Source organism: Dasypus novemcinctus, chromosome 11, assembly GCF_030445035.2.
Source record: "Dasypus novemcinctus isolate mDasNov1 chromosome 11, mDasNov1.1.hap2, whole genome shotgun sequence".
NCBI lineage: Eukaryota > Metazoa > Chordata > Mammalia > Cingulata > Dasypodidae > Dasypus > Dasypus novemcinctus.
The window spans coordinates 56,313,169-56,339,655 of NC_080683.1; the positions used below are offsets into that span (position 1 = coordinate 56,313,169).

The following is a 26,487-nucleotide window of genomic DNA, read 5'->3' on the forward strand; positions in this document are numbered from 1 at the left end:
GGACTTGTTTTAAAACAAGAGGCCATTCATTTTTTTAAAAAATAAAAACAATCTGGCCAGTATACAGAAAATTCTATGTGTATTGGCATTCTACTTCATCATTCCAAGGTCATAATTACCACATACCTAAAAATATTGATTTGAAGCATTTTCAAGGAATAAATAAATCCACTTCCCTAAAGATAGTAGTATACGAAACTTTGTTAAAACCAATATTTGGGGGTGGGGGGGTTAAGTTTATTCTGGTGGGGCACAAATTTCTGTACCATCACAGTAATTAAAAATCATGGATTGAGATAAACCCAGTTAAAAGAAATGAGTTCGCTGCTATTCTGTCTCAAATAATTCATCCTCTTGAAAGGAGATGATTTCAGCGCCTGTCATCCACCTTGAATCCCAAAGGCTATTAAGCGCTTAAATATTGACACATTGTATTGATATATTTAACATTCATAGCACAGCATGTTCCTCATATTTGGTGACTGAATATTTTTAATACTTTCTATTTTATACATAGTCCCGTCTTTGTTAAAACTTTTCATTTTTTTATCGTAAATTCTAGGCAAAATGGTGCAATCTCAAACTAACTTGACATGATAGAGTGAGTTTAGACTCAGAATAGTTCCAAATTTGATACCAACTATTTGCCTCCCAACTTCACAAGCCTCCTAACCCCTCTGGGCCTCAAGTTCCTCATATAAAAAAGTATTAATTTCCTAGCAGTCCTTCAAACTTTCCATCCAGATGGGCCTGGCGCTGGCGAGTAGAAAAGCTATAAACCTTTAACCCGCCCACTCTTGCTGGTGACGTGGGCCGCTTCCCTGAGAGGCCGCTAGAGGGCACAGTGGCGACGACCAGAGCCAAGAGGCTAGGCGCGGACTGGGGGGCGGGGATCTTGGGCCGTCGACGTCGACGTGGGCGCGGTGCACGCTGGGAGCTGTCACCCGGCCCTTCGGCTCCTGGCCTCGGTGTCGCTGTCGCGGTTGCCAGGAGAGCGGCACCGGAGGGGAACGGCTACAGCAGGTAACAGCGTCCCCGCCCCCAACGCGGTCGCGAGGCTGGTAGCCGGCCTCGGGCGGCCTCCTAGGCCTTGCTCAAAACAGCTGCGGGGACGCCCGTGGGTCGTGTGCTGTGGCGGCTGGGGTGTCGCGGCCCGGACCCTGCCTGGATCCGTGAAGCCGGCCGGCTGCCCTCTGAGTTCCGGGGAGGCGGGAGTTGCGCGGCGACCGTCGTGCCGGCGCCGGGCGGAGGCACGAGGGCGGCCTGGGCAAGGTTGGCCGGAGGCGGGGCTGGGGTGTCCCGTGGACGCGAGCGTGGATTGTGAGTCGCACCTGTGCGGTAAAGGCGCGCGAAGTAGCCTCTTTGTTGGCCGAATTTGGGCATCGGACCGTCTCCGTTGTCTGGTGGGTTTTCTTAGGATTGAGACCACAGGAGTTTTAGCTATGGTTAGCGTTCACAAGTGGAGGTTAGAAAGGAGCACCGAAGTTTTTTTTAAGAGTTCGGAAGTTATTAATTATTACCTTTAATTACCAAGCTTTTTAAAAGTTGCAACATAACAATAGTTACATTTGTTCGGTTTCCCAGATTGTTCTCGCTACCCTGAGTAGAAAAAGCAACATCAACTATACTTTTTAAAAGCTAAATGAATTTTGATTGTTCTTACTCTTAAGAGTTTATGGAGTTTGAGAAATAAAAATTGAAAAAAGCTGACTTAAAGACTGTAAATAAAACAATCAACTTTTATCACAAAAAATAGGAAATTAAGTGTTCGTCTGACAAGACTTGAATTATAGGGAGACAAAGATCTCCCAGTTTTGATACTGATTATTTTCTCTGCAAACAAATCTTTTATTTTAATTTTTATGTAGATATTAAAGTAGATGTTACTTTTAAAATCAGTCTGTAGATAATATGTCAACATTTTGTGCTAAGTAACTCATCACCTGATAGACAATGCAGTGATTTGGTTCGGCTGATAAAAATTATGACTTAATTAAAACCACTTTGTAGTCCAAATGCTTATTTAAGTCATTACTTTCAGCCACCACTCTAAATAATTCTGCAGAATTGCTAAGCAATAAGTAAATCTCCGGATGAACCTTATTGTTAGAGACCCAAGTCTTGAAGGTAGAATTAAAGCACCTACATTAATATACAAACCAGTGTGGTCAGTTTAGGCCTCAGTTCTTCATCTCTTTAAGGGAAGCTGACAAGACCAGAATTTCCCAACCTAATATTCCCTTAAACACTGTTCTAAAGGTGTTAATAGGTTTACTGTCCCCAACATTGTTCCATGGCAAATAATATGGAAGCACACTGGGCTAAACTAAGTTTAACTTTTGATTTGCTTTTAACTACTTTTTAAAACCTTTACTATGCTTATATGCAGTGTAAATTTCCAGAAAGTTATCAAGCATATCCTAAAATCACCTGGCCAGAGAGCATATTTTTTTCATGGCAAGCTGTTAATATCTCCTAAAAGATAATTACATGGATATCAAGTTGAAAAATTGGAGGTTTTTGAGAACCCTTTTAGCTCTAAAATTCCATGCATTATGGGTTGTTGTTCTTTTGATTTTCCATGCATTATTTTTTAAGCACTAAAATTTATTTTATTGTAGTTTTCACTTTAAACTTTCTGGAACATGAAGATGGAGTGACACTCTCACTGGAATAAGCAAAGGGCTTATATTTTCCTTACTAAATTATTAGTATTAAGGATGTTCATACGTCTTCATTAATTTATAGCAAAAGAGTATCTTTTCATTTTTTATCATCTCTCAATGCTTTTCTTTAACCATAATTCATGTTTTGAACTTGATTTTATGGTCAAGTTATTGATTTTATTGAGGATGGCACTTTAAAGTTCTAATAAGTAAAGACCTGTTGATAATAGCATTATTTTTACTATGAATGATTTGCCTTTCTAGTCATGAATTCTTACAACTATGAAATGTGACAGAACCCACTTGAAATGTGCTTAGTAATTAATAATTAAATTTTAAGAGCTTAGATAATGGAAAAGTTCAAGGCCAAAACAAATTCTGAAATAGTTGTTTCTTCATTGATAAAAAAACAGGATCTAAGTATTGAATACAATTATTTTCCAAAATTTTGTCATGTGTCACTGGCACACAACCGGTGTGAATTCTTCTGTTTATTCTTTGCTATTTCGTTAAGGGTGAGTGCTATTAATGAACTCTTGTTACTTTGTTAGGTGTGACTGCTATTAATGCAGTTGGGAGGGAGGGTAGGGAGAAACAGCATTTCATTTTAATAGCTATGCCTTAATTCAGGGAAGTTCTCTCCCTGAAATAAAACTAAGTACAAGGATAGAGCTAATATTTTTCTGTATTAGCTAACAGTTTGTATTGAGAATTTATTACATGAACATAAATACTCTAAATTCCTTGTCTTTAAATTATGATTCCTTTTTTCTCTTTGTTTTACATTCTGTACCTGTCCCTCCCCAAGCTATCCAAACTTCAATGATCTTTAACCCATCCTTTCATTGCATAACCCAGATATCATATCAACTTTTTAAGGTGAAATGTGAGCCCAGGACCTCATATATGGGAAGCAGGCACTCAACTACTGAGCTGCACCTGCTTCCCACATTTCAATGAATTTTAACAAATATTTACATATCTGTGTAACCACCACAATTAAGATTTGAAACGTCCATTACTCAGGCCTGTATCGTTATGCTTTTGCTTTCTTAGTATATTCTCCCTGTCTCTCCCTGTCTGAATCATACCTGTGTTTCAAGTGCTGGTTCAGTGAATCCTTTTTAGATTACCTCATTTTGAAGTAATTTTGTCCTCTTCTGGCTTTTCAATTTACATTTTTTTTTAACATCTTTCTCTGTCCTTCACAATGGTTAAACCACTGGCATGCACAGAGTAGGTACTTATATTTATTTATTGACCAAACAGATTAGTTCAGTATTTCCCAAACTTATGTCGTTCTTATATCATCATCAAAATTTTGGTCATATCTGTATACTTCATATATACTAATTTTCTAAATATTTCTTCAAATCAAGGCAACTGTTTATTTTAAAGAAAACTTGAAATAATCGCTATAAATAAAAAGATATTTCAAAGATTAAAATAATGAAAAGAAAAGTGTTGTTAAATTCTAACTAGAAATTTGCCTGCTAAAGGCTCTAAGTCTGAGACTTGTTATTCTTTTTTAAAAAGAGAGATTATAAAGAATTACAGAGGTTTTGATAATATTCTAGCATCAAACTGAGACTTTCTTCATGATACAAAGAAATTGAAAGAGAAAGAAGAGGAAATAGCTTTCAGTGTTACATTGCCCTGTCCTTGGATCCCCTAAAAATCGTTTTACATTGGGTTAATCACCCAAATTTCAGGAAATACTGGATTAATTGTAGTTTGAAAATTCCTGGAGCTTAAACAGTAAAAGAATTATGAAATAAAGTCTCTACTATAAATTAAAAGATATACTAGAACTAACTTTAATAATACAAAAAAATACCACACTAATGAAAGAAGTTGTTGATATGGGAGGAGTGGGGGTATGGGGAGTGGGGTATATGGGAACCTCATATATACGTATATATATATATATATATTTTTAAAGATTTATTTATTTCTCTCTCCTTCCCCCCCTCCTCCATTGTTTGCTTTCTGTGTCCATACGCTGTGTGTTCTTCTGTGTCCTATTGCATTATCCATCAACACTGGGAAACTGCGTCTCTTTTTTTGTTGTGTCATCTTGCTGCATCAGCTCTCTGTGTGTGCAGCTCCACTCCTGGACAGGCTGTACTTTTTTCTCACAGGGCTGCTCTCCTCGTGGGACGCACTCCTTTCACATGGGACACCCCTATGCGGGGGCGCCCCTGTGTATCACAGCACTCCTTGCGCACGGTAGCACTGTGTGTGGGCCAGCTTACCACACGGGTCAGGTGGCCTTGGGGGTCAAACCCTGGACCCTCAATATGGTAGATGGACGCTCTATCAGTTGAGCCACATCTGCTTTCCTCTTGTATTTTTTAATGTAACATTCTGTGTGATTTATGTATCTTTAAAAATAATAATAAAAAAATTTTTTTAAAAATGTTTACCTAAAAAGAAAAAAATACAACAAAAAGTGTTGAGCACCTGCTTCCCATATGGGAGGTCCCTGGTCAGTTCCCAGTGCTTCCTAAAAACAAACAATCAAAAAACAATAAGCAAACAAATGGAAAAAAACAAATCAGAGGTGCCAATGTGGCTCAGTGGTTGATGAGTGCCCACTTCCCACATACAAGGTCCAGAGTCCAATCCCTAGCCCCAATACCACAAAAACAACAACAAGAAAAAAAACAGAGAGTAAGCATTAATGGGATCATTTTTTAATTAGGTAAGTGACTATATTTTCAAAAATATCCTCAGTGTTACTGATGTTACTTTTACAAATAAAATACTAATACCTTATTGCTACTGGAAATACATTCGCTTTAAGATAAACGTGTATCTAAAGAAATTTTTCATCTAAAAGCCAGCAGGATCCTTTTTATGAACAAGTGGTAACTGTTGATTCAGGAGTAATAAAATGATAATATGTTTATTTGGCAAAGCTCCTATAATAATACAATATTTGTTTGGCAAAGCTTTTAAGTATACAGTTAAAAGCATCTGATATCTCCCATTTACTTCTCCACTTATTACATTTTATATAGCTGTATTTTCATATTTCTATCCTGTTGAAGATTTTTATGGCCTTTTTCTTCGAGGTAATGACAAACTCTTCTCTCATGTAATGAGTTTCACATGAACAGGCAGGAAAATAAATTCCTACTCTTCCATAAAATAAATCTCACATTTCAAATTCCTATGGTTACTTAAAGGTGTATATCTACAGTTTAAGCTTAATGCTTAAATTGCAGATATCGTATGTTCACGAACAAAGAGCTCAGGTAAATAAACCATTTAGTTCGATGCTACTGTTTTCAAAAAATAAAAATTTACTTGAGTGTAATAATAGGTTTATCAGTACGTGCAATAATTTGGTACTCAACCAGAGGTCAGATTTCTGTTAATCTAAAATTTGGGATGCATCCTCAAGTCACAGGTAAGAAAAGAGTCATCTTGAATGCATTATCTTTATTTCATAAGAAAGCTTTCATTGAAACAAGTGGTTTCTTTTCTGTGTCTTTACTATAAAGTAAAGTACCAATACATTGTCATTACTAAAAGTGAAAAAATGACCAGAGTCAGAAAAACAATGAAAGCCTATCAGTTTTAGTCCTTTGAGTTATACAGGTTAGCCTTACATTTTTCAGTTGCACTTAATTGTACTACCTATGACCCTAAGGATATGCATTATTTTGATCAAAGTTTTTAAATACTTGGAACTTTTTTTTTTTTGAGATTCATATTTTATTTACAGGTAAATGAAAGACGTCCCCTATAAAGTCTAATTTGGCATAAGGAGAGCAATATAAAGAAGTAGTGGCTGGTTACAAAGTGACATGAGAAAGGAGTCCATGTTACCATTTCTTTAAACAATGATTTGTTATTTAAAAAAAAAAAGTAGCCACATGATTTCTTCATGTCGCATATGTGAAAGAATTGAAAATAAAAATGACTTTTCAATACTCTCCAGTCTCTGGTCAAATATGTGAGGTTACCAGGATATCACTTTCAGTTCAGTAGCAGCCTTTGCTTCCCAAGAGCAATAGCCCTGAGCAAAAGACTAAATACTCATCCAGAGTATCTGCTCCAGGAATGGAGAGACCTCGATCCTTAAGAGCCTGAACTTTCAACTTCTCTGCTTCCACCTTGGTCTGCTGTTCCACCCTTTATTCTTCTAGGATTTCTTCAGTACATACTTCCTGGAGGGATGTGTCACTCTCTTTTTCCAAGTCTGTTTGTCCTAGTAGGACTACATTTTCTCCTCTGACCACAAAAATCTCTCTAGGAATATCACCGTATTTTTTGCCCTCATGAATACGCCCCACAGTCTGATGTAGCACCAAGTTAGCAAATTGATCAATGTTTCTTAAAAAGCCTGTGAGTGTTCTTCCATCTTGAAGCAGGACCAGGTGCTTTCCCAGACTTGACTTGGAGGAGATGAGCTACTTACTGTTGATGTCCTCATGAGGCTAGCAGTGCTGGGCATATAGGTCATTTTTCAGCTGAGATAATGTTGCAACGTGTAGCCGGGGCAGGCCGGCGTGCCTAACAGCTTGTTCCTTTTACTGCAGTCGCAGCCTCAGTGGGACCGGGACAGGAACCTTGACCTGACGCTGGCATGTACCCCTGGGATTTCTGGAACTTTTTTATATACTACAAATGCAATTCCAGACTACTGATTGTGTTTTTTGTTTGTCTTCAGCATGATGCACTGGCACAGTGCCTATTGTCCATGCACGCTTATACATGTTTTTACAATGTGTCAATTTTTAAATTTGCTGGAGAGGAAAATGCTGACCCAAAAAATGGAACATAGGACTTTCTTTACCTGTTAATCTCTGATACTTTGGAAGAAAAAAGAATATTTAAATAACTTCCATATTCTAGTAATTAAGATTTTAACCTTGAACCTGAATGAGGGGTTCCAGCAGCATGATTTTTTATGGCATCTGACGTTTTATTGGAAGGCCATCTGCAAAGCACCATGCCCCAAGCCTGTCTGATTCTATAATATAGAATGAGGCTGTGTATTAGTTTATCTGATCTGGTAATTACTATTTTCATTATGTCTTTTAAATTATAGATGACAGACTTTGAGAAGGAAAATAAACTATTTGAAAATAAACTTTTCTATTTTGTCTATTCTTCATAGATAAGTGGCTTGTTTTTGTTGTGATGTTTCAGCCAGGTGTTGGCCTGAGCTACAGTCACCTGAAGGCTTAATTGGGGCTGGATGATCCCCTTTCCAAAGTGGCTGACTCACATGACTGTCAGGTTGTTCTGGCTGTTGGGATTCCCCACTTGGGAATCCCTGCCACAGGGCTGCTTGAATATCATCATGACACAGAGGCTGGTTTGCCCCAGAATTAGCAATCTAAGAGATATCAAGGTGGAAACTGCAATGTCTTTTTTATCCTGGCCTGAAAAATCATTTCTGTAGTATTCTATTTATTGTTCACACAGGCCAGCCGTAATTCCGTGAGGGAGGGTACTACACAGGGGTATTACGTCCTTACCAGGAGGTAAGGACCATTGGAAGACATCTTGTAGGCTGGCTACCACATTTCATAAAACCAGTATGTAAATATGTCTTTAATAAGCAGTACATACTCAATATTTAGTATAGTCACAGCAAGCTATGGTCTTGGAAAGAATATTAAGGTTATCTTAACATGCCGCTTGATTTTACTGGGTTTGCATTTTAGGGTTACTGTACTAAACAAAGTGAGTACTTTACAACAAAATTCCTAGGCTCTTTGTTGTTGTTGTTTTTGGGAGAAAGGTATGGTGATTCTGAGTTCAGATGTAACAAGAAACAGATTTTACTCCTTTTGGTTTCTTTTTATTCCTTATGAGAGGGAGGAGGGAAGAAATGCCACATATTACATAGCTCCTCTGTAGAGAACGCTAGTTATAATAGGGCTGATAGGGTTAAATTTTTTACTTAATGCCATAAATAGGGAATTCACATGATTTTGAAAGTATACAAAATGTAAATGTTATTGTGTATTCTTTCAGTGATACATCATGCATATTCAAATTATATGAAACATGTCCCCCCCTTTTATATGAATTATAACATACTATAAACACTGTTTTACACCTGTTTAAAATTAATGTATCTTAGGGGCATTTTCTAAATCAATACATAGACCCTATTCATTCTTTTTACCAACCAGTTAAATTCATTGTCATTCAATTTTTATAATGTTTATTGATCGTTTACTGTGGGTCAAGCACTTTGTAGAACATGAGAGCTAACGTGATAGATGGGGGCCTTCCATCAGGGATTAGCACCCCTGAGAATCATAGTTTAATTATAATAACAAAACATAAGTTCTATGATAGAAGATGTAGAGTGTGTAGTGGGAGTCCTCAGGAAGGAGGTGTGTATATAAGATTGGGGGACAGTGGAATAGCCAGGGAAGTCTTCCCAAAGTGGGTAAAATTTAAGACCTGAAGGATGAGTTGGTACTAGCCAAGTCAAGTTGGGATTTCAGGTAAAGGGAATAAAAGGTTGGCTCTCAAAAAAATGTCTTCAAATGTTAGAAACATGTAGCATATTTACATTTTTATTACTAATATAAGCCATGTTTCTGAATATTGATAAAGGTACTGATTAAAGAACAATCCAGCTCAGAGGAGTGGAATCAGAGAACACATCATGGAAAGGCATATCATTTTAAGCTAATTTTGGTAAAAGAATTTCAGATGATGGAAAGAATGGGCATATCCAGAGAAGAAATAGCATATATAAAGGCACTGACTGAGATGGGAGGGAGCAAGTCTTGAAGTCCCTAGGTTTTGCTTAGCTGAAACAGAAATTTGAACGATAAGATTGAATGAATGGATCCAGTTTATGAAAAGACTAAGCATATGACTAAGCATTTGGATTTTAGTTATAAGGAACTGAATGTTATAATTATAGCAATGATAAGAACACTTCTTATGTACTAAATAAACCCTGGGTTAAAATGTTTTTCATGGATTGTCAAATTTACTTTTCTGAGCTGCCAGCAAGGAGGAACATGTGCAAATTATTTTTTACCATGTCAAATTATTTGGCTCTTGCAGAAGCTGAAGGTAGTAAAAAATAGGAGGCTCTTTCAGGTGTAAAATATTCAGCCATGGCTAAAGGACCATTCTGAGATATTGTGGTAGGAGTGGGGAAAATTTTTGTTGATAGATTGGGATATGAGAATAAGAAATAAAGCCAAAGCACAGATCTGTATGATCAGAAAGATGATGGTGCTCTTGATAATAATGAAGTAAAAAAAGAAAATTCAGAGAACAATAGTAGCAGTGCTCGACATGTTGTACTTCTTGTGTTGGAGTAATTTCTTAAATTTAAGAGGACAGAGAGACTAACAAGTGAAATAAAAAGAATTGTAATAACAGTGATAACAGTTCATGGTTTATCATTGTTTTAGGAGGTGCCCAGTGTTTGTAAAGAGACTCCGAATAGAGATTTTACAGGTAATCAGGCAATATCTGATTTGAATTCCAACTGTTGGGTGTTTCAGAAACAACCAAAATACCCACAGTTAATTATCTCTCTTGCAGAGCAACACCTCAGCAAGGTTTTTCTGTTTTTTTTTCGTGATATATGTTAGTACAGTACTCTTGATCTGTTTTAACCTTAACTTTCAAATGTGAGAGTAGATGAACATTAGAAGAGATGGAGAAGCAGGGGCAAGGTCTGCTATAGATGGTACACTCTTCTCTCTGTATAATATCTTAATATTCTCAAAATTAATTCTAGTTTCTTTCCTTTGCCCATCAAGGGAGTTAACCCTTGTGCAAGGCTACTACTGTCTGGCACAGTTCTTTAATAGATTTGAATAAACTGATACGTGCTGACCACATGCATGGTCTGTGTCCAGGGTGAACTGTGTCCAGTGTGAACCCTGAATCTTTTTATGTAAAAGTACTCAACTAACATGTTGGTACCTTACTGCCTGTATAATATTTGATCCCATTCCTTGAATGCATAGGCATACTTGAATTTATATCTTAGTGAATTTTGTGTGTGTTTTATTTTTGGAACCATTTTAATAAAATTTACAAAGGAAAATAAACTTTAAAACTGCATGGGATTTTTTTTTTTAATTTAGAAAAGTAGACGTTTGTTCACAGGCCATGAATAAGAGACCAAAATTTGTTTACATGGGAAGCAGGCTTGGCACAATGGATAGGGCGTCCGCCTACCACATGGGAGGTCCGCTGTTCAAACCCCAGGCCTCCTTGACCCGTGTGCAGGTGGCCCACATGCCGTGCTGATGCGCGCAAGGAGTGCCGTGCCATGCAGGGGTGTCCCCCGCGTAGGGGAGCCCCACGCACAAGGAGTGTGCCCCGTAATGATTGCCGCGCAGCGCGAAAGAAAGTGCAGCCTGCCCAGAAATGGCACCGCACACACGGAGAGCTGACTACAACAGGATGACACAACAAAAAGAAACACAAATTCCTGGTGCTGCTAATAAGGATAGAAGCAGTCACAGAAGAACACACAGCGAATAGACACAGAGAGCAGACAACTGGTGGGGGGAGGAGAAGGGGAGAGAAATAAATAAATAAATAAAAATAAAAAAATCTTTTAAAAAATTTGTTCACGTGTGCTCAGTAAATTTGAATACACTACAAAATACAAAAACCTTTCTAAAAAAATAAAATTTTTTAAACATTACTGTTTGGCTCATATATATAATATTTCATTTTAAAACCAATCTTTATTTTTAAATTGTTTCCTGTATTTAGTTCATGGTGTATTATTGATTAACTTAAAATTTGGTGTAATTTTAAGATATTACAGTAGTAATTATTACAGTAGTAGTGATAATTTAAATAGTAATTTTTTGCTAAATACAAATAATTATTTGTAAAATAATTTACAAATAATTTAGCAAAAAAATTTTTGCTAAATTACAAATTGTTACAGTAGTAATAATAATAGTAATTAAGTAGTAATTTTTTGCTAAATTACTAAGTTTTTAAAATGTTGGTTAAATTTTATTTTCTTGGAAATAGTAATTTTATTAATGTAATATGTATTTAATTGTACTCTGAAGATTATTTTTGCTTTTATTTTATTTTTTGTAGAATGCCTAAGATAGAATATTTCTTTCAACGTTTAAGCAAAATCATTTGTTAATCAAAGAACAATACTTAGCTAAAAATGAATTTGTTAAAAATTTCTTATTTGAGAAACTGAGTTAAAAATGACATGCATATAACACACCACCATGGCCTTACATTGTTGTGGCGCATTTGTTAAAATGATGAAAGAACATCGTCATATTACTGCTATCTATAGGCCATTGCTTATTCTTGGTGTATTTTTCCCATAAACCATTCTATTATTAGCACCATATTAGTATTATATATTTGTTATAGTTCTTGAGAGAATGTTCTCATATTTGTGCTGGTAACCATAGTCCATCATTCACCACAGGGTTCATGCCTCTTCATGGTCCCCTGCCATGTACAGCCCATCTAAAGTGTACACTCAGTGGCCCTCAGTTTCATCACAGAGTTGTGCTGTCATCAGCTTGGCCCATTTCAGAACATTTTCATTACTCCAAAAGGAAATATCCATTCCCCCTTGTACTCCTCATTATTGACCCTTAGCATTGATATTGTAGTGTCTTTGTCATTGCTGTAAAAATATTACAATATACATTGCATTAATTATATTTTTCCCATGTATCTCCATATTCTTAACACCTTGTAATAGAGGAACATTCTTTTTTTTTTTTTTTTTTTTTAAAGATTTATTTATTTTATTTAATTTCCCCCCCTCCCCTGGTTGTCTGTTCTTGGTGTCTATTTGCTGCGTCTTGTTTCTTTGTCCGCTTCTGTTGTCGTCAGCGGCACGGGAAGTGTGGGCGGCGCCATTCCTGGGCAGGCTGCACTTTCTTTTCACGCTGGGCGGCTCTCCTCACGGGCGCACTCCTTGCACGTAGGGCTCTCACGCGGGGGACACCCTTGCGTGGCACGGCACTCCTTGCGCGCATCAGCACTGCGCATGGCCAGCTCCACACGGGTCAAGGAGGCCCGGGGTTTGAACCGCGGACCTCCCATATGGTAGACGGACGCCTTAACCACTGGGCCAAAGTCCGTTTCCCTAGAGGAACATTCTTGTATTTGTACTGCTAACCACAATCATTATCCACCACCAAAATCACTGTTACACAGTTCCTAGATTATATTCTAGCTTTCTTTGAATTAACCTCCCTGGACTACCTATTTCAACCACAATCACATTTATAAATCAGCAGTGTTGATTATACACACTGCAATGTGTTACCATCAACTCTAACCATTTCCCACATTTACAGTTCCCTTTATTAACATTCTGCGTTCATTCAGCATCAGATCCACCTTCTTGACCCACATTATATCTCCTAGTAACACGTAATCTAGAGTTTAACTCCATGAGTTTCCTCACTGTATTTAGTTCATTTTAGTGAGACCATACAATATTTATCCTTTTGTATCTGGATTATTTCAGTCAACATAATATCCTCAAGGTTCATCCTTGTCATGCATACCAAGTTCATTTCTTCCTACAGCTGAATAGTATTCCATTGTTTGTATATAGTACATTTTATTTATCCATTCATGTGTTGGTAGACATTGGTTTGTTCGCATCTTTTAGCAACTGTGAATAATGTCTCTTTGAACATCGATGTGCAAATCTTTGTTTACATCCATGCTTTCACTTCTTCTGAATGTATACCTAGTAACAGGATTGCCCCATCATATGGCAGTTCTTTTTATAGCTTCCTGAAGAACTGCCAAACTCTCCTCCACAGAGGCTGCACCATTTTACATTCCCATCAACAGTGAAGGAGTGTTCCCATTTCTCCACATCCTCTTCCAGTACTTGTAGTTTTCTGCCTTCTTAATAGTGGCCATTCCATAAGGTGTGAAGTATCTCATTGTAGTTTTTTGTTTGTTTGTTTTGGAGGTACCAGGACTTGAACCCAGGACCCCATCCATTTGAAGCATACACTCAACAACTGAACTAAACCCACTGCACTTATAGTTTTGACCTGCATTTCCCTAATAGCTGGTGATGTTCAGCATCTTTTCATGTGCTTTTTGGCAATTTGTAATTCTTCTTCAAAAAATTGCTGTTCAAGTATTTTGCTTATTTTTTAATTGGGTTACTTATCTTTTTTTATTATTGTTGTTGAGCTATATGATCTCTTTATGTAACATGGAGCTCAAACCCTTATCATATACCTGGTTTCTGAAAATTTTCTCCCAATGAGTACACTGCCTTTTCACCTTCCTAACAAAGTCATTTGAAACACAAAAGTGTTTGTTTATTTTTTCTTTCTTTGCCCATACTTTGGGTGTAAGGTTTAAGAAATCACCACCTACCACAAGATCTTGATGTTTCCCTACATCTTCTTCTAGGAGTTTTATGGCTGTAGCTTTTACATTTAGGTCCTTGATCCATTTTGAGTCCTTTTTTGTATAAGGTGTGAGATAGGGGTCCTCCTGCTTTCTTTTGCCTATGGATATCCAGTTCTCTCAGCACGATTTTTTAATAGATTGTTCTGGCCCAGCTAGGAGGGCCTGACAGCCTTGTCAAAACTCACTTCTAGGGTGGGAGGTATGGGGATTGGAGCATATGGGAATCCCTTATATATTTTGTATAACATTTTGTATAATCTACGTATTTTTAAAAAATAAATAATATATTTTAAAAAAACACTATAATGTAAACTATAATGCACCCTTAGCACCAATGCTCCAATATGTGTTCATGAGTTGTAACAAATGTACCACACTAATGAAGGAGGTTGTTAATGTGGGAAAGTGTGGGAGGGGTAAGGAGTGGGGCATATGAGAATCCCCTACATTTTTTATGTAACATTTATGTAATCTAAATATCTTTAAAGAAATAAAAATGTTAAAGTATTAAAAAAAAATAAAAACTCCATTGCAGATGTCAGGGTCTATTTATGAGTTCTCAATTCTGTTCCATTGGTCATTCTGTCTGTCTTTATCCAGTACCATGCTGTTTTTTAATCATTGTAGCTAAGTAATATGCTTTAAAGCGAGGAAGTGAGAGTCCTCCAATGTTGTTGTTCTTTTTTAAGATATTTTGGCTATTCAGGGCCCCTTATTCATCCAAATAAATTTGATAATTGGTTTTTCTATTTCTGTAAAATAGACTTGGAATTTTTACTGGAATTGCAATGAGTGTGTGAATCAGTTTAGGTAGAATTGGCACCCTAACAATATTTTGTCTTCCAATCCATGAACATGGAATGTCCTTTCATTTATTTAGGTCTTCCTTGGTTTCTTTTAGCAATGTTTTATAGTTTTCTGAATACAGGTCCTTTAGGTCCTTGATTAAGTTTATTCCTAAATATTTTATTCTTTTAGTTGTTATTGTAAATAGAATTTTTTAAACTTCTTCTTCATATTGCTCATTAATAGTTTATAGAGGCAGCGGACTTGGCCCAGTGGTTAGGGTGTCTGTCTACCACATGGGAGGTCCGCGGTTCAAACCCCAGGCCTCCTTGACCCATATGGAGCTGGCCCACAGACAGTGCTGATGCGCACAAGGAGTGCCCTGCCATGCAGGGGTGTCCCCCGCGTAGGGGAGCCCCACGCACAAGGAGTGTGCCCTGTAAGGAGAGCCGCCCAGCGCAAAAGAAAGTGCAACCTGCCCAGGAATGGCGCTGCACACACAGAGATTTGGCACAACAAGATGATCCAACAAAAAGAGACACATATTCCCGTGCCGCTGACAACAACAGAAGCGGAGAAAGAAACAAGACTCAGCAAACAGACACAGAGAACAGACAACCGGGGTAGGGGGGGGAGGGGAGAGAAATAAATAAATAAATAAATCCTTAAAAAAAAAAGTGTATAGAAACACTACTGATTTTTTTTGTATTAATCTTGTATCTCACCAGTTTGCTGAACTCATATATTAGTTCTAGTAGCTTTGTTGTAGATTTTTTCCAGATTTTCTAGATATGGGATATATCATCAGTGAAAGTTTTATTTCTTCCTTTATTATTCAGGTGCCTTTTATTTCTTTTTCTTACCTAATTGCTCTAGCTTTAGCTTATAGCACAATACTGAATAACAGTGCTGACAGTGGGCATCCTTGTCATGTTCCCAATCTCAGCAGGAAAGCTTTCTGTCTTTCACTGTTGACTACAATTTTAGCTGGGGTTTTTTTCATATATGCACTTTGCCATAATTAGAAAGTGTCCTTCTATTCCTATTTTTGGAGTGTTTTTATCAAAAAAGGATGCTACGGGGAAGCAGATGTCGCTCAACCAATTGGGTTCCCATCTACCATATGGGAGGCCCTGAGTTTGCTTCCCAAGGCCTCCTTGTGAAAGGAAGCTGGCCTGCTCCCACAGAGAGCTGATGGCTCCCGCCCATGGAGAGCTAATGGCCACGCCCGCAGAGTGCTGGCGCAGCAAGATGACACAGCAAAGAGAGACAAGCAGACACAGAAGAATGTGCAGCAAATGGACACAGAGCAGACAGCAAGCAAGTGGCAAGGGGGGTGGAGAAATAAATAAATCTTTGAAAAAAAATGGATATTGTATTTTGTCAGATGTCTTTTCTGCTTCAATCAGGAGGATCATGTGATTTTTCTTCAATTTATTAATGTGGTGTATTATACTAATTGTTTTTATAGTGTTGAACTATCCTTGCTTACATGGGATAAAACCCACTTGATCATGGTATATAATTCTTTTAATGTGCTTTTTGGATTCAGTTATCAAATATTTTGTTGAGGACTTTTGCATCTATAGTCATTAGAGAAATTGGTCTGTAGTTTTGTTTTTTGTTTTTTTTTTTAGTATCTTTGTCTGGCTTTGATATTAGAGTGATGTTAGCTCCATAAAAAGAGTTTGGTAGCATTCTTTCCTGTTCTGTTTTTTGGAAGAGCTTGAGCAAGATTGGTATCAGATCATCTTTGAATGATTGGTAGAATTCACCTGTGAAGCCATCTGGTCCCTAGGCCTTTCATTTCTGGGAGATTTTTTATAGTTTCAATCTCATTACTTGTGGTTGTTTTGTTGAGGTCTTCTATTACTTCTAGGGTCAGTGTAGGTTGTTCATGTATATCTTGGAATTTGTCCATTTCATCTACATTGTCTCGTTTGTTGGTGTACAGTTGTTCATAGTATCCTCTTGATCTCTTTTACTTCTGCAGGGTCAGTAGTAATGTCCCCACTCTCATTTCTGATTTTATTTATCTTCGTCTTCTCTCCTTTTTTTCTAAGGATTGGTCAATTTTCTTGATTTTCTCAAAGAATGAGCTTTTGGTTTTTTTGGTTCTCTTTTTTTTTTTTTTTCTGGTTTAATCTTTGTTATTTCTTTCCTTCTGCTTGCTTTGGGATTATTTTACTGTTCTTTTTCTAGCTTCTTCAGGTGTGCAGGTAGGTCAAAGAAAATAAAGCAAGATGGTGTGTGAAAGTTGCTCACATTGATAAATTCATTTATTCAAAGCATATTTGGGGTTCTACTCTATCAGCCACACTACTGATAAAGGAATGGGCAATTCAAATGAGGCTGCTAATCTCATGACATTTGCATTACAGATAGGGAAGATAGACAATAATCAAGCAAATAAATAAGGCAATTTCAGACTGTAATAAGTAATAGGAAGGTAATAACCCCGTGATGTTATAGAGAAGATGGTAAGAGCATGGGCCTGGAGGCAGGCCACTTGAGACAGACTGGTGGAAAAAGAATTCCCTGAGATTTTTTTTTTTTTAAGATTTATTTATTTATTTCTCTCCCCTCCCCCCCCACCCCCCCACTCTCCCCCACCCCCACCCAGGTTGTCTGTTCTCTGTGTCTGTTTTGCTGGGTCTTCTTTGTCTGCGGCACGGGAATCTGTGTTTCTTTTTATTGCGTCATCTTGTTGTGTCAGCTTCCCATGTGTGCGGCACCATTCTTGGGCAGGCTGCACTTTCTTTCGCACTGGGCGGCTCTCCTTACGGGGCGCACTCCTTGCACGTGGGGCTCCCCTACGTGAGGGACACCCCTGCGTGGCAGGGCACTCCTTGCACGCATCAGCACTGCGCATGGGCTAGCTGCACACGGGTCAGGAAGGCCCGGGATTTGAACCGCAGACCTCCCATGTGGTAAATGGATGCCCTAACCACTAGGCCAAGTCCACTGCCTTTCCTGAGATTTTGATATTACTTGGGGGACGGAAGGAGCTAGCCAAACACGGCCTGTCTCCCACATCGGAGGTCCCAGGTTTGGTTTCCTGTGTCTCCTAAAGAAACAAGACGGACAGACACAGCGAGTGTAAACAACAAGAGGGTAGGGAGAAAAATAAGTAAATAAAATAATAAAATAATAAAATAAAAATATAGCTCCTAAAAGGTTCTAAATGCCATTCTGATTTATTTGTATCACTTTAAGAAAAATCAAATTAGAATTTTTATTATTTATTTATATTTACATTTTCGGTTTTTGAGGCAGTTTGTATTTGGTATTTGTTTTCTATGCCTTCTGGGAAGTAATTTTTATTTCACAGGAAAAAATTTCATGTGATGGAGATGATGGAATATTTTGGTATCTTTGGACTGTGATGGGAAGAAATGTTCTGCATCTTAATTGTGGTAAAGAATCTTGACTGCAGTGATGGCTTTATGGATGCATATGTTAGTCAAAATTCATGAAATATGTATGTGTTAACTATATAAAGTTTAGAACATGTAAATTATACCTCAATAAGGTTATAATAAAAAAAGCACATTTGGCAATCACATATTTTAATTTGCATCACTTAGACAGAGATAGGTTAGTGACAGTCTCCATTTTTCTGTATAGCTGCCAGGAAGTTTGCAGTCATAGTCAATGCTCATTTACAGAAATTTGTTAACTCTCATAATTAGCATACTTACTTCCTAGTATTTTGTTTTGACGTTTACCCATAATGGTTACAATAAGTGATTTCTGAACATTTTCTATATGCCAATTACTGTAACTACGTATGTTACTTATTTAATTTTAACACCTCATTCAGGTAGGCATTATCATCTCCATTTAAAGATGGGGAAACTGAGGCCTGAGAAAATAGAAATCTTGCCCAAGGTCCTACAGCTGCTAAGTAAGTGTTAGAACTAGGATTCCAGGCAATTTGACTTCAGCTCCTGCACTTGAAGGCCCTGTTGCTTTTCATGGTCTGGTTTTCCATTATTGTCTTGTTATTAAATGTGTTTTTTTTGTGGGCCACCACATTTCTGGAGAAGAGGCAAGGTATAAAGTTCTCTAGATACAGTATGGGAATATTATATTTGCATTATAATTTAAGTCAGTAGTGTTCAAAGTGTGATTCATGAGCCATTCACAAACTCTATTGGAATGTGACAAATTAAATACAGAGGTGAAAGTGAGCAAGTATCAGCAATGGATTGGAAAGGAAACAAACAAAAAGCTGGCCCTTCACCACATGTAGTTGGAGAATCACTTGTTCTAAGCCACTTTAAAATGAAATACAGAAAAGAAGACCTGGCAACTGGAATTTATGTTTGTTGTATATTGAATGAAAAGTTCAAAAGTGCTGCATTCCTAAATCTTTTCTGATAATTGGAGAGTAACTTTATTTGCTTTAAAACCATTCAGGACTCTGTGTATCTTTAAAAAAAAAGCAATAAAAATCATTGAAGATGCATATCCAAAGTATTAATCCTAACTCTGACCCTCTTTGCACATGAAAAAAACAATTATTGCTCTGCTGATGAACTCTTCTACAGAAAGTCCTCTTTTCTCTGCTGTTTTTATAAGATTTTGCTTTAAATGTTCCACTTATTATGTGTCCTAAGTTATATGAACTGCTTTTCAGAAACATATAAGCAGAGTTTTTAAGATAAATAAATAACAGAAAATTAAATTTTCTTACCTGACTTTTTAGCTGCAATTACATACAGGTGTTATAAATGCCACAAACTTAGCTGATGGGTTACCTTTTTTTATACCAAATAAAATATATCCGAAGAATATTTCAGTTGATGATAGCTTCAAAATTGTACTAGCACCATGATTATTACCTTGAATTAATTTTGTTCTGATTTGCTAAGACAAGAAAAAGATTGTCCGTTTAAGTAAATTCTGTATATGTGCTTTACTCTAGCACTAGTACATTCTTGGATTTACTCTTTGGAATTTAGTCATTTTAAACAGTTTTACATACTTTCAGAAAATCCAATCAAGTTAATTTTTTTTTACTGAATTAAATTTGATTTTGCTATTATTGCTTCTCTGATTCCAGAAGCAAAATTAGAAATGTTTTAGTTTGTGTTAATTCTACCTTCACTCCATATATATCACTATCTATTAGTATTTAACAATTTTATTAATATTATCTTTATTAATATCAAAATTTATGACTTTGCTTTAGCATGTCAGTCACTCTTTTGTATCTAAAGTACATTTTGCTGTATATGTTTATGGTTAAATCTAGCTTAAACTTTTTTTGTAGAAACCATAGATTGATGATAAAAATAAAACACCTTGCATGATTTTTAATTTATTCCTAGTCTTAACCATTGTACTTTAACCACGTGTTTAAGTTCAGCTAGAACCTCACTATTACAAGTTGCGTATGCTATACAGTATACAGAGATGTATATAAAACACAGTTCCTATTCTGTTTCCACACTTTAAGGGAAATTCATTACTAAATCTTTTATGAAACAAAATTAATTTTGAAATACACGATTAAAATGATCTATGACTCACTTATCATCTAAGTTCATTTTTATCTTGAGTTTCCTCAGAGTGTACCGCAAAATAATGTTTTATGTTTGACTTGCTGCTTGGATAGTCCAAAGTATATTTGATAAAGTCATTATTTTCACATCAACTTTATATTATTTTAAGCTCCATGTGTCAGTTTTCACACTTTTAAAGAAAGAAATAGATTGTCTTAAAGGATTTACCTTATTTTGTACCCCACTACCATCCCTCCAAACTGGAAATGAAAGTATCATGAGATTAGGAATTGTCTTTTTATCTTCAGTCAGCTCCAGCATAATACCCAGCACATGGTATGCTGAAGTATATAATTTCGTATGTATCAAGTGACTCTACAATTAAGGTGATTACTCTCACCAAAGGTGGAATTGGGGGTTTCTCTGTTTTCATTTTTTCTGGATAGAAAGAACTAGAAAGTTATATTGCCTTCCTCTGGCATAACTGTAACCAAGGAATTTGTTTTATTTAATGAAATTTTATCTTTTTTTTAAAAAAAGATTTATTTATTTATCTCTCCCCACCCCCTTGTTGTTTGCACTTGCTGTGTCTGTCATCTTTGTTTCTTTAGGAGGCAATAGGAACCAAATCCAGGATCTCTGATGTGGGAGGCAAGTGCCTAATCACTTAAGCCCCCTCTATTCCTTGCTTCTTTGTGTCTCTTGTTATTTTTTCCTCTTGTGTCTTATTACATCACCTTTTCATGCCAGCTCATCGTACCTGCCTGTCATGCCAGCTTACCATCCTGCTCATCCTCTTTAGAATGCACTAGGAACCTTTGCTCCTGCTTTTGCTGTGTCCCTCATTACGTTTTTCTTCTTGTATCACTTTTTGTGTCAGCTTGCCATGGGCATGCCCATCGCACCAACTCGCTGTCTTCTTTGGGAGACACCAAGAACCAAACCACAGACCTCCCATGTGATAAGCAGGAGCCCCATACTTGAGCCACATCACTTCCGAGTTTTCATCTTTTTTTGAATGCAAACTAGTTCAACCATCACAGACTGTATTTGCTAGAATAGAGGTTTAACCTTTTTGAGTAAATACAGTAAACTGTGGTCTAAGAGTATTATAAAAAGTTGAGCAACCATCACCATAATCAATTGTAGAACATTTTTATCATCCCAAAAAAGAAACCCTGTATCTATTAGCAGTCATTCTCAATTTCCCCCACCACCCCCACCCACCCACAGTCCTAAGCAACGATCAGTCCACTTTGTATCTCTACAGATTTGCCTATGTTGGACATTTCATTTCAATGAAACCATGCAGTATTTTCTGATGGATGGCTTATTTCGCTAAGTATCATCTTCTTAAGGTTCCTTCATCTCGTATCAGTACTTCATTCCTTTTTATTGCTGAACAAATTTCCATTTTATGTATATACCACATTTTATTTACCCACTCATCAGTTGTTTTTACTTGTTGGCTATTATGAATAATGCTACTATGAGCATAGGTAAACAAGTTTGTGTGTGGGCATATGTTTTCACTTCTCTTGAGTATATACATAGGAGTGGATTCCTGGATCTTATGGTTATTCTATGTTTAACCTTTTGAGAGAAACTCCCAGACTATTTTCCAAAATGGCTACACCATTTTACATTCTCACCAACAATGTATGAGAATTCCAGTGTCTCCACAGCCTTGTCAGCATTTATTATGTCTTTTTAATTGTATGCATCCTAGTGTGTATGAAGTGGTATCTCATTGTTGTTTTTACTTGATTTCCCTGATGATCAATGATATAATTTCATGTGTTTACTGGCCATTTGTTTATCTTCTTTGGAAAACTGTCGATTCAAATCTTTGCCATTTTTTAAGTTGAGATATTTGTATTTTATTATTGATTTGTAAGAGTAAGTCTCTTATAAGATATATGGAAGATATTTTTCCTCCCATCTGTGTTGTCAGATGGTATCCTTTGAAGCACAAAAGTTTTGATTTTGATGAAGTCCAGTTTAGCTATTGGGTTCTTTTATTGTTTCTGCTTTTGGTGTCATTTCTACAAAGGCTTTGACTAACCCCATGTCACAAAGATTTAATCCTGTATTTTCTCCTAAGAGTTTTATAGCTTCAACTACTATATTTAGAATTACAGTCTATTTTGAGTTAATTTTTGTGTATAGTATGAGGAAGGAATCAACTTCATTTTTTGCGTGTGGATATCCAGTTACCCTAGCACCATTTCTTGAGAATAGTATTCTTATCCCCACTGAACTGACTTGGCACCCACTGAAGCCCATTCTTAGATTCTTCTGCACATCCATGAACCCAACTCTAGGGAAAGATGTAGAGTCAGCACTCAGGTAGGGTACTAAAAAATGGGGGAAGGCCACAATAGTTTTAAGTTGAGCCTTGATTAAATCCTTGTTACAACTCTGTATTAGTTATCTATTGTTGTGAAGTAGATAATGACCCTATGAATTTGCTTATTCTAATTATTTTATATAAGTAAGATCATATAATAGTTGTCCTGTTTTATCTGGCTGATTTCACCCAATGTAGTGTCTTGAAGGTTCATCCATGTTGTCACAAATATTAGCACTTCAGTCCTTTATACAGCTGAATAATATTCCATTGTATGTATATACCACATTTTATTTAGCCATTCATTTATTGATGGATGCTTGGGTTGCTCCCATCTTTTGGCAATTGTGAATAATGCTGCTGTGAACATTGGTGTGCAGCCAGGTTCCTGCCTTCAATTCATTTGAGTATATACCTAGAAATGGGATTGCTGGGTCATATGATAATTCTGTACTTAACTCTCTGAGGAACCATCAAACAATTGTCCACAGCTCTGAGGAACTGCCAAACTGCTGATGTTGCTTAATAAAATAAGATGATCTTTAGGTCATTCTTTTCTCTTCCTCCCTTCCTCCTCTTCCTTCTTTCCTCCCTTCCTTCCTTCCTTATAGCCATTTTTTTCCAGTTTACACAAGAGTAGCTAATCTTTGAAACTATCTGTGAATATTTCCACGACCTCACATATTAGCTGACCAGAATTTTGACCACTTCTAACTTGAGAAACATTTTAAAGTTAGTAATTAATTTTGTAGCAAGATCATCTGAATTCATTGTACTGCTTACTTTACTTTGTAACCGTAGTTGTTTCTACAACTCTTTTGTAGGTGATGATTTTGTAGGTGACTTTAAAACTGGTCTCTAGTGGGACTCTGTAGGAGGATGAACACAGAAGAGCTGGAGTTATTGAGTGACTCCAAATACAGAAACTACGTAGCTGCAATCGATAAAGCACTAAAAAATTTTGAATATTCCAGTGAATGGGCAGATTTGATATCAGCACTTGGAAAACTTAACAAGGTACGTATGTCTTATCTATTTCATAAAAAAGAATAAAAATTAGAAATCTGCATCTATATTTACTAGATCTAAATCTTGAAATAAATAATTTAAAAGCAAAAGCAAACCTCAGAATTATTTTGTGTCGTGCTATTTTACTTCATGAATTCAATGCTTATGTAGTCAGGTATAATGTTAAGGCTTTAGAATTTCTATTTCAAAGAAAAACAGTTCCTGAAAATATAATTATTAACATTATTACCTATAAAGTCACAAAACTAGGAAGCAAATATGCTAACCATAAGAGCAAATACGTTTCTGTAATTGAACACCATATGATTCTGAAGCTCTTAGCATCAAATTGGAAAACCAAAATGAAAAGCAGTAGTTACTGTGTCTTTTCCAAGTGGTTATAGCAGCAAGGAGACACCTTATATCCATGCAAGTCTTAGTTGTGTGCAGAACAAAGGTAACTCTATATACGAGCAGTCTCTTAGACCTGGGAGCTTAGCCTTGAAAGCTCTTTCTTGACATGTCTGGTTTTTATCCACTATTACTCTGGTAGCATCACTGACCAACTCCTAACTTTAAATTTTGGCCCTGTTATTTATTTTTTAACATGTCATATTTGTCTTACCTCACACCTTTAAAGAGCTGAACTGCCAAGTGTCTATTAATACAACAAGCCAAAATGAAAGTAACAGTCAGGTCTTCATCTCTTACTGCAATAGTATAAGCAAGAGGCTAAACAGGAAAAAGTGCCAGCTCCCTCAGTGTTCCATTGCTCCCTCCTCCCCCACCATGGAATGGTGCTAGGTGAGGGTCAGATGGATTAGCACAGATGTAGGGATCATCTTACTGCTAAGGGAGCCCCAAACAAAAAGTTTCTGCTGTTTTATGGACCCAGTAACTTGGGGAAGGCAGAGGGGAAAGGCTCAGAGTGGAAGGTGCTGAGTACTGAATCAGTAGAGAAGAGTGACTTTGTATTCCTCTGATAAAGTGGTCTTGGCAGAGATGTCTGAGAAAATCCTCAGTCCTGGGCTACCTAGATAAATAGGCCACCAAATGGAGCCATTTGTGGTAGGAATGCAGATATGCATAAGAGTATATAGCCTACTGGACAAGGTAAGTGTGATGCTGAATTTTTAAATGCAGCTCTATTCAGAGACTGCAGTTCATCCTGCCTGTTCAGGTCTGGTTTTGGAAAGGCAACTTCCCCTGTCCCCCCCTCCCCCTGTGGCTTGCCAGGTAAAGCTTTTGAAATTGCCTATGGTCAGGCCTGAAAAATCAAAGGTAGCATTTGTAAACTTTTTTTTTTTAAGATTTATTTTTTATTTATTTCTCTCCCTTTCCTCCCTTCACAGTTGTCTGCTCTCTGTGTCCATTTGCTGTGTTCCTCTGTGACCACCTCTATCCTTATCAGCGGCACTGGGAATCTGTGTTTCTTTTTGTTGCATTATCTTGTTGTGTCAGCTCTCCGTGCATGTGGTGCCATTCTTGAACAGGCTGCACCTTCCTTCGCGCTGGGCGGCTCTTTTTACAGGGTGCACTCCTTGTACATGGGGCTCCCTTACTCGGGGGACACCCCCGCGTGGCATGGCAATCCTTGCTTACGTCAGCACTGCGCATGGGCCAGCTCCACACAGGTCAAGGAGGCCTGGGGTTTGAACCACAGACCTCCCATGTGGTAGGCAGACGCCCTATCCATTGGGCCAAATCCGCTTCCCCACAGGTAGCACTTTGCCCTGGAGCCAGACTCCTCAACACCCACAGTTTTGTTGCCCCCACCCCCTCCCCACAGCTGTTATTAAAATAGGTAGGGAAACAGAAAGGTAAAAAGAGCTCTTCCAATAACTATTTTAATTTCAGCTTAGCATACAATTATTAGCTAAGAAATTAGTCTTAAAATATATAGCAAGGACAGCTTCCATTTTCAATGTACCAAGAGTTTACGTTAAAATTAGATGCATAAGGTTATCATTGACATGTTAACTTCTAACATTTGTCATTTGAGGTTTCAAAAATTCTTAATTTTCACATGTTCAAGTAGTTCAGTAGAAATTGCATCCAGGAGTAGTTTGTTTACTTGAAGAGTTACTAGGAACTATTTCAAAAAGCAATTCATTGAATTATGAATACTAATTTGCCTAAAGAAATTCATAATTAGTTTTTAATAGATTGATCAATATTCATGAAAATATATTTCACTGTTCTCAGCTAGCACAAAATAGTATATATAAGTCATTGAAGAAACTTGCCTGAAGTCATTGTGGAACAAGGCAAGGATATATATTTATTGATGACAGTCTAAATATATGTTTTAGTATAAAATAGTTTTGTTTATTAATATACTAAATTTCCATCTCAGTATTCCAATTCAGAAATGCTTTTAGAAAACGATGCTGCATTTTGCTTTTTTGTTTCCATTTTCTTTGGTATTAATTGTATTTCTTTACTGAAGCATTTTGTGTTATATATCATTAAATCCTTATACAGAGATACATCTGGTAATAATTATATTTTTCTTAAAAGTACGTGTTACTATTAACTCTTTGCTCCTATTTCTGAAATTCAAATTAATAATCTAGAAATGGGAAGCAACTGGTTTGAAAAAATAAAATGTCACAGCTCTATTGTTATTGTTTTTTTTTCTTAATCTGCTTTTCGTTACCTACAGATCTTATTTTATTTACATGCATTATATCCAATTTAAAATTGAATTAAAGGCCTGTAGTTGGAAGAACATGGACAACATTATGTCTCAGTAGATGCTGACTAA

The 26,487-nt window shown here is 36.8% G+C and overlaps 1 protein-coding gene across 7 annotated transcripts in view; it reads left to right on the forward strand.

Moving 5' to 3' along the window:
- Positions 1-834: 834 nt before the first annotated feature.
- DOP1A (DOP1 leucine zipper like protein A) overlaps positions 835-26,487 on the forward strand; it is a 138,696-nt gene continuing 113,043 nt past the window's right edge. For 4 of the 7 annotated variants that reach the window (XR_011650088.1, XR_011650089.1, XM_058307087.2 and 1 more), the window contains exons 1-2: positions 842-1,023; positions 23,537-23,729. Coding sequence is in view for 3 of the 7 variants with exons in the window: in XM_058307087.2 (XP_058163070.1) it covers positions 23,592-23,729 (138 nt within the window). In the remaining 4 variants the exon portion in view is untranslated. Of the gene's footprint in view, positions 1,024-23,536; positions 23,730-26,487 lie in introns of all 7 variants that reach the window. The other 3 variants (XR_011650087.1, XM_058307086.2, XM_071218577.1) reach the window with 2 other exon arrangements.